Below are 12,109 nucleotides of genomic sequence, written 5' to 3'. Positions count from 1 at the left end.
ATTAAATTAAGACTAAATCAGGACTAAATCAGGTCTAAACCAAGACAAAAGCAGGTCTGAACCAGGTCTTGCTGTGTGGTTTAGATACTGACCGCCCCGTGAGGTCCAGAGTCCCGGTCTGTGGCAGAGACCTGGATGACGGTGGTCCCGCTGTGGGCCCCCTCTGGGACTGTGGCCTCGTATGTGGACGACTGGAAGAACGGCACGTTGTCGTTCACATCTGTTGCACACCACACGCAGAGACACATTCATACACACACTGCAGGTCATGGGTCAAGAAATGCCAAAAGTGCAAAACAGTCATCGAAGCAAAGGGTCAGACTCGTACATGGGCTTATTTTGAGTATTTTTGTTCACTACATTCCACGTGTGTCATTCATAGTTTGATGCTTCAGTGTAAATACTTAAAGCTTCATTTCACATTTTGTTCACTGTAAACCACAATATTGATCTAAAACGATTGTGTCCATCCACTTCCTGTTGTATACTTTAGACCTTACAGGCTTCACGTTGGCATTTCACTGTCACAAGCCACATCCAATACAAGGTTCTCCTCATCACCTACAAGTCCCTCCATAACCCCTGGCCCCTCCCTTTCCCACCGACCTCCTCTGTCTGCACCGTCCCACTCGCCGCCTCAGATCAGCCGACACCAACCTCCTCACTCCCCTCGCCAAGACAAAGCACCGGGCCTTGGGGGCCTGAGCCTTCGCCGCTGCAGCCCCCTCCCTCTGGAACTCACTCCGACAATCCACCAGGAACTCGAACTCACTGCAGCTCTTCAAATCACGACTAAAAACTCACCTCTTCAAACTGGCATTCCCCCTGTGATTCCTCCGTTTTCTACAGCGTTACTTTTAAGCGTCTTTGAGCGTCCAAAAAAGCGCTATATAAGTCTGATGTATTATTATTATTACCATTATTATTATTACAAGCCACATATTCTCTTTTACGTGGATTTCATGTTGAGAAATGTCTGTGTGACACCCTACATGAACGACACAGAGGCAGAAGTTTTCAATAATACATCTAAGTACAGAGCTGTGGGCGGGGATAGGGGGTAGGTGAAAATAAACATTTTCTGGGCACTTAAGCCTCAAATGCAACAACACAAATCACTCAGAATACAACAAATAGTGAGTGAGCTAAAGATGGGGAAGGAAAAACATTGTTAAATTGATTTTATAGAAACTGTAAACTGTCTCTTTAAGGATTTCAAACACTGATCATGTGATGTGGCTCATGTGCTATTCACTTTATTTGCATAAAAATACTCAAATACTCAATACTCAATGTCCCTGTTTAAATAATGCAGTTATGAGTGAATGTCTCACCGGTCACATTGACGTAGACCGTGGTGAAGGAGGCCAGAGGAACCGCAGCCACGTTCTGGACTCTCACTCTGAGCGTGTAGAACCGCGTGGTCTCGTAGTCCAGGTTCTCAGCCACGAGGACAGACGCAGACCCGTCGGACCGGTTTGGTTTGAGGTAGAAGCGGACGGGCAGGTTGGTCTCTGGTACCAGACCCTCCTCCAGGTTATAGGTCACACGGGGGTCACCCAGGGGAGAGGTCGCTCGGATGGTCTGGAACAGCACACGAGAGCTTTAGGTTCACACTGGTCCTGGTTTAGTCCTGGTCTAGTTCTACACAAATGTTATTTCTTTGCCTGGAATGTTCTGCAGTATAGCATTACACTTTTGTCATCTCCATTGAGGATTGATGAGAAGCTACTTCAAAATGTTTATTTAACATAAAAGTGACAGAATATGTTTTTCAGGGACAAATTACAAAAAAACAAACATAAACATAAACATAAACTCTTGTGTCTCACACTGGGTTTGTGGTTTTTGTCTTTTATTGTTCAGATGTGTTCCCTGATCTCTAAACCTGCCTCTTCCTTTCACTGCCTTTTTCCACATCTCCACTAAACACACAAACTTATTGACATAAACTGCAAAATGACCAAAACAAAGAACATGGATAATTGTTTCATGTTTACAATTATAGTGCAGTAAATAGTATGCTCGTTTTGCAAGGTGGTGTGTGTGGTGTGTGTGGTGTGTGTGTGTGTTTGAGTGTTGGTGGTGGGAGGGGTCGATGGTGCAGATTGGCAGAAACAACTGACGTAGTAAGAACTAGGGATGGGCGTTCGATGAAATTTTCTTAATCAATCGTCCGAAGAATTAACGATCGATTATCGATTAATCATTAACGTTTTTATATTAAAATGATCATCATTATTATTACTATCTGCACTACTAATCTGCATAAATAAACTCAACTTTACAACATATAACTCTAGAGCCACATCAGCCCTTTTTAGATTATAATGTGTTTAATTCAGTTTTGTTCAACTCTCACAGAAACGAAACTTAAAACCACATCGCTAATTTGCATAAAATAGGCAAAGATAAAACTACAGCTCTTGTGTCACTGATGTGGTTCAACTTCTGTCTGATTAAAAGACATGACTCAGGTGAATACAGGTTAGTGTGACCAGATTTGCGTTTGTCAAAACCAGGACAGCGTACGGGGGAGGGAGGTGGGGACTCGTCATCCACATTGTGCGACTCTCACCTGGAAAATCTTTTCCCACTGGACACAGAAACATATGTGCTGCTTTATACACTGTGCACATGGACTCACACTTGTCCCCAACACAACGGAAAGCGTGGAATTTCTTGTACGAGTCATCGTTAAATACGCATTTGTGCTTCGATACGTTGCAGGCTGCTCCGACTCTGTGTGTGTCTGCTCGCTCCTTCTGATGCAGAGACACATGTACAGACCTGTTTGGTCACACTACACACAGCAACCTACATTCGATTTATCGATTAAAATGAATGTAATCGATGAAATTCTTAATGATCAACTAATCATGCCCATCCCTAGTAAGAACTAAAACAGTTGAGCTGATTCGTGCTGATAAATAAAACTCTCACATGTAACATGACAGTCACAAGCTAGCTAGTATTAGTCAACAGTTTTTCAAAGAGTCACTCTAACCTTTTTGTCGAAAATTTTACTCTTAAACAGAACCATGAACGCTCAGACTGATTACAGGCTCCAGAAAATGTACTCTTTAAATCACGTTTGTGTTTTTCTCAGGTTTCATATTTTACCCACCCTTAAGTGGAACCACCTCCTCTGGTCTGTTCCTTCATTATGACATGTCTCTATTTAGACGTCCTGTTTTCCAACACTTTTTGGTATGGCTATTCCAACACGTCACCTGTGCATATTCTGGCTGCTGTCCATGGTGCTGAATGCAGCCGATCCATCGATAGGTAGGTTTGTCCAATAGACTATGTAAAACAGACATCCTTAGGTCTAAACATTTCCCTACAGCCGTCGCCTCCTTCTTTCAGCCTAATCTCTCTTTTTACGTCCTACCACAGAGCTGCAGGTGAAGTTTATTATCTGTTCTGTTCAGTAGCTCTGTAGTGGAGTGTTCAAACTGCCTACACTGAACTGATTTGACCAAATGAAATAGAGGCCTAATGTGTACACAATCACATGTCATGGTCACATGTCGGTGTCACATGTGAGTTTTGGGCTGTGAGAGTATCGTCTCATTTATTTAGGCTGTATGTTGTTCTCCACAGATACAAGACCTATGCTCTTTTTTAAATGCATGACTGTTTCCTGCGGGGATCAGTTAGGACTTTTTCTCACTGTCTGATCTTCTCTGCGGCCCAAGTTTCAAGTCCCAAGTATCTGATGAAATACAGTAACACTGAGTATAATGGGCTCTCACATTCAGATTATCCATGTCAAAAAAGCCGAATGTTTGAAAATTAGTAAAGTGCCTCTACTCCGACAATGAAAAAAAAAAAAAAAAAAAAGTCAAAGTAGTGGGACACTTGAAAAATAATGTTTATTACAGGTCAATGTCGAAAACAGTGACATGTAACTGTTTCTTATGTATGTTGAACCTGGTTCAGACCTGGTTTAGTCCTGGTTTAGACCTGGTTCAGACCTGGTTTAGACCTGGTTTAGACCTGGTTTAGACCTGGTTTAGACCTGGTTTAGTCCTGGTTTAGACCTGGTTCAGACCTGGTTTAGACCTGGTTCAGCCTTTTTAACCATATAATAATTTTCCAGTGAAAATTTCCCTTTTGTTAGCAATTAGCTTCATTAGCTCCTGCATGCTATCATGTTAGCATCATTCTGCGTCGTCCTCGTTAGCTGGTGGTGTTACTCGCGGTTCGTTAGCGTCATTAGCAGTTAGCGGGGTTAGCTGGTGGCTGCTGTGTCATGGCTGTGAGGACGTAGCTTGCGGCATTAGCACACAGTTTGTTTTAATGAGAAGAGTCTTGTTAGCGAGTGTTAGCATCGCTCCAGTGGCTCCACAGACAACACATGATTAAAGTCTTATTTTAGAACAAAACTCTGGACACTTGAGCGGACAGCAGCAGAAGGCTCGCTCTACACATCACATCTGATTAGGAGATTAGGCCACATTTAGAATTATTTTAGTGAAGTTTTCTCTTAGTGTTTTTCAGATTCTAGAAAGTGATGATGTCACACGCTCAGATGGAGGTAGAGACCCTGTTTCCCTGTTGACTACATCTGAATTTACCATGAAATCTCCAAAAGGTAAATGCACTAATGTTGAACCTGATCATTTCTATTTGTGACTAGAGCCAAAAACTCACCTGCGCCCTCTGGAGGCTGCTGTGACACCGCAGGACACAGAGGAGGGACACTTTTGTCCTGACGGCTGTTACTCACCTCAAACTGTCCTGACACTGGACCTGATGACCTGATGACTCGACCTTGAGCTGCACCAAGACTTTTGTTTGACCTTTTAATGCTCAGTGTGTTTAACCTGTCCCTCGGGGCTGGGGTGTGTGCAAAAATATTGGAAATATTGCATTGTGTTGTTTAATGTGATGATGCAGTATCAATATCTTGGGCTGTTGAATTGAAATAGGCGAGTGTCAGCTGACATCATTGTTATTAAAAGCCCGCGTTGCATGCTGGGAAATATTTTGGTCGGAGGCAAGAAACACGATAGTGGTCAAACACAGTGCCTAACCTCGTGTATTTATCCCCGATAATGGTAAATTCCTGCTGCGTTATCAGATGCACAAATAGAAGCACAGAAGAAGGAAAATGTCTTTTTCGTATTCTGAGTGAAAAGAACTGCTAACGGTGAATTAAACGGCTTTCAAACATCCGCAGAGCAAACGTAGAAGATCCTAACAAACCATGGACTCCAACAAGTTCAACAACACATCGAGACTCTTGGAGGTTTTCATCTTTTCTGCTGTGAATGGCCCAGGAGTTTCCACCAAGTCATTGTGGATATCACCCAAGTGAATATTTGTCCAGGTAGTTGGTGATTCCGACCAGAAATTTGGTTTGGTCCACCTTTTGTCGGGGTTGAAAAGGGTGATTTGTCGTCCATCGATGTTTATGACCAATTTCTGGTCAAATGGTCTTGGGTCCTCTGCCGTTAGAGTGGATAAATAACCGGGATCAATACCCTTTACGTGCTTTCTCGCTCCGTGTTGAATTAGTGTTTATTGCCGCCGAGCAAAATAATTCCCAGCATGCAACGCGCGCTTTTGTCAACAATGAAACTCGCCTATATAGTACCAAGTATTTTTGATATTTTAAAATTATTTTTTAAATTAAATTATTTTGTTACAGCTACAGTTTTGTTTTTTGTTTAGTGAAAGGAAACTCGTTTCTGCGACACATTTGACATTTTCACTGTTTTGATGATTAAAATGTTTGTGTTTCATATGAAGTGGTTTAACAAAGACTTTTAGTATCACACATATAACTTAGCCTTTATTTTTTATTAAACTGTATTGAATCAGTTTGAAATATATCGAACCAAAAGTGCACTGTATCGAGATACGTATTGTATGGTGGCCTGTGTATCGAGGTTTGTGTCACATCTGCAACTTGTTAATGACACCAGCTCTGCTCGGGGCCAAATCCAGTGATACTGATTGTTTTCCAGAATCATGCTGGTGATGTGCCACGTCCATAAATGTGCCTTTGAGAACACACTGGAGGTGGAACGTCACCTGCCTGTGGGTGCTGGTACCCCGAAAATAACCAAGCCCCATCAAAGCTGCAGAAGAGCAAAAAGGAGGATCAGGGAGGAGAGAGAGTGCATTTATAGGAGAACCCTGTTGAAGCCTAATTCCTAATGATTTAAAATGGCTGCCTGTGTAATAGTTGGAGCTTGAGGGAGAGGAGGGAGATGTGCTGACACACACTCAGGAAGGAAGAGCTGAGGCACAGGGTAAAAACGGAACCAGTTTGTAAATGTTTTCTTAAATTGATGAAAATTTAATGTTCCCGTTTAATATGAAAATGTGTTTGAATAAAAAACTCTGTTTGAATGAAGATAAAATGAGAGCAGGACTGGAGTTAAGTTTCAATAACAGCTGTTATTGAATAACAAAGAAGCAGAACTAAACCAGCTCTAAACCAAGACTAAACCAGATCTAAACCAGGTCTAAACCAGGACTAATCCAGATCTAAACCAGGTCTAAACCAGGACTAAACCAGCTCTAAACTCACCAGTATCTTGGCGTCTCTTGCTGTGTTCTCTGGTATAGTGACGTAGTACTCGCTCTTGTCCCACAGGGGGGGCTGGTTGTGCAGGTTGGTGATGGTGACACTCAGCTCCACAGAGCTGCTCCGATTTCCTGCGTCCATGGCGACGATCTTCTGTGTGATCCTGGACGTCTGAAACACAGAAAAACTACATTTTTATTCTGTATTTTGACAATGTTCAGTCTTTTGTTGTCACACACAGTGGTGCTGGGCTGGAGATGAGCAGATCATGTACCTCAGTACCTTTAACTACACCTGCACCTGCACAGGCAGAAGAGCTGCCTCTGCCCTGCACACTGCACACCGCACACTGCAAATTTCACACTGCACATGTGAAGCAGGGTCAGAAATGTGGTGACCTCCTCCTCTCCTGCATGAGGAGTTTGACTTGACACACAGCCAGTCTCAGGTCTATCTCTCTCCTTAATCCAGTAGAAACCCGCCTGATTCTTGTGTGAAACGTCCATTACTGGAGTGATGTGGAGTGATGTGGAGTGATGTGGAGTGATGGATACTAGTCCAGCTCACTCCTCTCTACTTCTGGATGATGATGTGCATGTTTTTTCATGTTCATCATGTGGTTTTAGCTGCAGCACTGGGCACAATCTGGAGCTGATTTCCCTGGTAACTGCCAGTGTTGGGGTGATGTGGTAGCTCTGGGTGTGAGTGTACTGTCTGTGTGTGTCTGTATGTGTATGTGTCTGTGTGTGTATGTGTCTGTGTGTGTCTGTGTCTGTATGTGTCTGTGTGTCTGTATGTGTCTGTGTGTGTGTCTGTGTGTGTCTGTGTGTGTATGTGTGTGTGTCTGTGTGTGTATGTGTATGTGTCTGTGTGTGTGTCTGTGTGTGTCTGTGTGTGTCTGTGTGTGTCTGTGTGTATGTGTCTGTGTGTGTGTGTCTGTGTGTGTGTCTGTGTGTGTCTGTGTGTGTCTGTGTGTGATGTGTCTGTGTGTCTGTGTGTCTGTGTGTCTGTGTGTGTCTGTGTGTGTGTCTGTGTGTGTGTGTCTGTGTGTGTCTGTGTATGTGTCTGTGTGTGTGTGTCTGTGTGTGTGTGTCTGTATGTGTGTATGTGTGTGTGTGTGTCTGTATGTGTCTGTGTGTGTCTGTGTGTGTCTGTATGTGTATGTGTCTGTGTGTGTGTGTATGTGTCTGTGTGTGTCTGTGTGTCTGTATGTGTCTGTGTCTGTATGTGTCTGTGTGTGTCTGTGTGTGTATGTGTCTGTGTGTGTCTGTATGTGTCTGTGTGTGTATGTGTCTGTATGTGTCTGTATGTGTCTGTGTGTGCTGTGTGTGTATGTGTCTGTGTGTGTCTGTGTGTGTATGTGTCTGTGTGTGTCTGTGTGTGTCTGTATGTGTCTGTGTCTGTCTGTGTATGTGTCTGTCTGTGTGTGTCTGTGTGTGTATGTGTCTGTGTGTGTCTGTATGTGTCTGTATGTGTCTGTGTGTCTGTCTGTGTGTGTCTGTATGTGTATGTGTCTGTGTGTGTCTGTATGTGTATGTGTGTGTCTGTGTGTGTATGTGTCTGTGTGTGTCTGTGTGTGTATGTGTCTGTGTGTGTCTGTATGTGTCTGTGTGTGTCTGTGTGTGTCTGTGTATGTGTCTGTCTGTGTGTGTATGTGTCTGTGTGTGTCTGTATGTGTCTGTATGTGTCTGTGTGTGTGTGTATGTGTCTGTGTGTGTCTGTCTGTGTGTGTCTGTGTGTGTCTGTATGTGTATGTGTCTGTGTGTGTCTGTATGTGTATGTGTCTGTATTTGTCTGTATGCGTATGTGGTATGTGTTTGTGTGTTTGTGTGTTTATATGTCTGTGTGTGTATGTGTCTGTCTGTGTATGTGTCTGTCTGTGTGTGTCTGTATTTGTCTGTATGCGTATGTGGTATGTGTCTGTGTGTGTATGTGTCTGTATGTGTATGTGTCTGTGTGTGTCTGTGTGTCTGTATGTGTCTGTATGTGTCTGTGTGTGTGTGTGTCTGTGTGTGTATGTGTCTGTGTGTATCTGTGTGTATGTGTCTGTGTGTGTATGTGTCTGTATGTGTGTGTCTGTGTGTGTCTGTATGTGTCTGTGTGTGTCTGTATGTGTTGTGTCTGTGTGTGTGTGTGTCTGTCTGTGTGTCTGTCTGTATGTTGTCTGTGTATGTCGTATGTGGTATGTGTCTGTGTGTGTCTGTATGTGTCTGTGTGTGTGTATGTGTCTGTATGTGTATGTGTCTGTGTGTGTATGTGTCTGTATGTGTCTGTCTGTGTGTGTATGTGTCTGTGTGTGTATGTGTCTGTGTGTATATGTGTCTGTGTGTGTATGTGTCTGTGTGTATGTGTATGTGTCTGTGTGTGTATGTGTGTGTCTGTGTGTGTATGTGTCTGTATGTGTCTGTATGTGTCTGTATGTGTCTGTATGTGTATGTGTCTGTGTGTATGTGTCTGTGTGTGTATGTGTGTGTCTGTGTGTGTATGTGTCTGTGTGTGTATGTGTCTGTGTGTATATGTGTCTGTGTGTGTATGTGTCTGTGTGTGTATGTGTCTGTGTGTGTATGTGTCTGTGTGTGTATGTGTCTGTGTGTGTATGTGTCTGTGTGTGTATGTGTCTGTGTGTGTATGTGTCTGTATGTGTATGTGTCTGTGGACATGTGCAGTTGTTTTTTTGAGAAGAGGAGAATTTCTCCATAAAGAACAATAAAGGCGCATCTGATCTAATCGAAAGAAATGATTTTAAATTCAAAACACATATAATCCTGGTTTAGTTCTGGTTGATTTCTGGTTTAGTCCTGGTTTAGTCCTGGTTTAGTCCTGGCTTAGTTCTGGCTTAGTTCTGGCTTAGTTCTGGTTTAGTCCTGGTTTAGTTCTGGCTTAGTTCTGGTTTAGTCCTGGTTTAGTCCTGGTTTCATGTTTGTTTTCCTTCTGGGTGTATCTGAACTCATCATTACCGTTCTCTGTGTAAACAGAGACAGACTCAGACAGAGACACAGAGACAGGACAAAAAGACACAGAGACAGACAGAGATACTGAGAGACACAAACAGAGACAAGACAGAGAGACAGAGACACAGCGACACAGACACAGAGAGACACAGAGACACAGAGACACAGACACAGACACACAGACACAGCGACACAGACACAGAGACACAGACACACAGACAGAGACACAAACACAGACACAGAGACACAGACACAGCGACACAGACACACAGAGACAGAGAGACAGAGAGACACAGACACAGAGAGACAGAGAGACACAGACACAGAGAGACACGACACAGAGACACAGAGAGACACAGACACAGACAGACACAGAGACACAGAGACGACACAGACACAGACACACAGACACAGCGACACAGACACAGAGACACAGACACACAGACAGAGACACAAACACAGACACAGAGACACAGACACAGCGACACAGACACACAGAGACAGAGAGACAGAGAGACACAGACACAGAGAGACAGATGCACAGACACAGAGAGACACAGAGACAGAGGCACAGACACAGCCACAGACACAGACAGACACAGAGACACAGAGACACAGACACAGACGACACAGACACAGAGACACAGACACAGACACACACAGACACACACACACAGACAGACACAGACACAGAGACAGACACACAGACACACAGACACAGACACAGACACAGACACACAGACAGACACAGAGACACAGAGACACAGACACAGACACACACACAGACAGACACAGACACACAGACACACAGACACAGAGACACAGACACAGACACAGAGACACAGAGACACAGACACAGACACAGACACACAGACACACAGACACAGACACACAGACACACAGACACAGACACACAGACACAGACACAGAGACACAGACACACAGACACAGACACAGAGAGACACAGAGACACAGAGACACAGAGACACACAGACACACAGACAGACACAGACAGACACAGAGACACAGAGACACAGAGACACAGACACACAGAGACACAGAGACACAGACACAGAGACAACAGACACACAGACACAGACACAGACACAGAGACACAGACACACAGACACAGACACAGACACAGAGACACAGACACACAGAGACACAGACACAGACACAGACACAGACACAGACACAGACACAGACACGAGACACAGACACAGACACACAGACAGACACAGACACAGACACAGACACAGACACAGAGACACAGACACAGACACAGACACAGAGACACAGACACAGACAGACACAGACACAGACACAGACACAGACACAGACACAGAGACACAGACACAGACACAGACACAGACACAGAGACACAGACACAGACACAGACACAGAACACAGACACAGACACAGACACAGACACAGACACACAGACACAGACACAGACACACAGACACAGAGACACAGACACAGACACAGACACAGACACAGACACAGACACACAGACACACAGACACACAGACACACAGACACAGAGACACAGACACAGACACAGACACAGACACAGACACAGACACAGACACAGACACAGAGACACAGACAGACACACAGACACAGAGACACAGACACAGAGACACAGACACAGACACAGACACAGACACACAGACACAGACACAGACACAGACACAGACAGACACAGACACAGAGACACAGACACAGACACAGACAGACACAGACACAGACACAGACACAGACAGACACACACAGACACAGACACAGACACACAGACACAGAGACACAGACGACACAGACACAGACACAGAGACACAGAGACACAGACACACAGACACACAGACAGACACAGACACACAGACACAGACACAGAGACACAGACACAGAGACACAGACACAGAGACACAGACACAGACACAGACACAGACACAGACAGAGACACAGAGCCGTGGGACAAACACACTGTTATAAAGTGTAATTTCACTTCTTCTGGGACGGACCACGTCTGTGTCACATGAGGCCGGTCACACGTCTGTATCCAATGGCAACCGTGGCTCAGGTGGTAGAGCGGACGTCTCATAACTGAACCATCGCTGGTTTGATCCCAGCTCTGACCACTGAACATCACCATTATGCCCTTAAGCAATGCACTTCATCCTCTTTCTGCCTGGGGCTCTGTTTCTCACTCTTTTCTCTCCTCCTCTCCTTTAGTGGGGTCTCTCTCTTTCTCTTTCTCTCTCTTATCATTTCCCCCCTTTGGTTTCCTCTCCTCCTCTCTGATCTTCTCTCTGGTTGTCCTTCCCAGTCTTGTCTTTTCTTTCTCTCTCCCTTCTCTTTTTCTTTTTGTTCCCTTTCTCCTACCCCTTCCCCACTCCCTCTTTTTCTCTCCCTCTATCTGTTCTGTCTTCCCCCCTACCTCCCTTTTTTCTCTCATTCTTTTCTCTCTTTCTCTGCTTTTGTTCTCTGCGTTTGTTCCTCTCTCTCTCTCTCTCTTTCTCTCTTTGTGCCCTCTCCCTGTGTAGTTGTTCTTCACTCTCTCCCCTCTCCCTCTCTCTGTTTCTCTTTTTCTTCCCGCTATCCTACCTCCCTCTTC

General features: G+C 44.5%; 1 protein-coding gene across 1 annotated transcript in view; it reads right to left on the bottom strand.

Annotated features, from left to right (window-relative positions):
* si:dkey-22o22.2 (neural-cadherin) overlaps positions 1-12,109 on the bottom strand; it is a 100,523-nt gene that overhangs the window by 28,602 nt on the left and 59,812 nt on the right. Inside the window, exons 12-14 of the mRNA XM_055163334.1 lie at positions 6,548-6,715; positions 1,335-1,584; positions 93-220 (exon numbers count right to left, since the gene is read on the bottom strand). Of these exons, the coding sequence (XP_055019309.1) occupies positions 93-220; positions 1,335-1,584; positions 6,548-6,715 (546 nt within the window). The remainder of the gene's footprint in view (positions 1-92; positions 221-1,334; positions 1,585-6,547; positions 6,716-12,109) is intronic.

This window comes from Boleophthalmus pectinirostris, unplaced genomic scaffold (assembly GCF_026225935.1).
Source record: "Boleophthalmus pectinirostris isolate CB_2022bp ecotype Guang Dong unplaced genomic scaffold, ASM2622593v1 HiC_scaffold_6, whole genome shotgun sequence".
Lineage (NCBI taxonomy): Eukaryota > Metazoa > Chordata > Actinopteri > Gobiiformes > Gobiidae > Boleophthalmus > Boleophthalmus pectinirostris.
The sequence above is the reverse complement of the archived record's forward strand: the minus strand, read 5'-3'. Positions and strand labels throughout refer to the sequence as shown.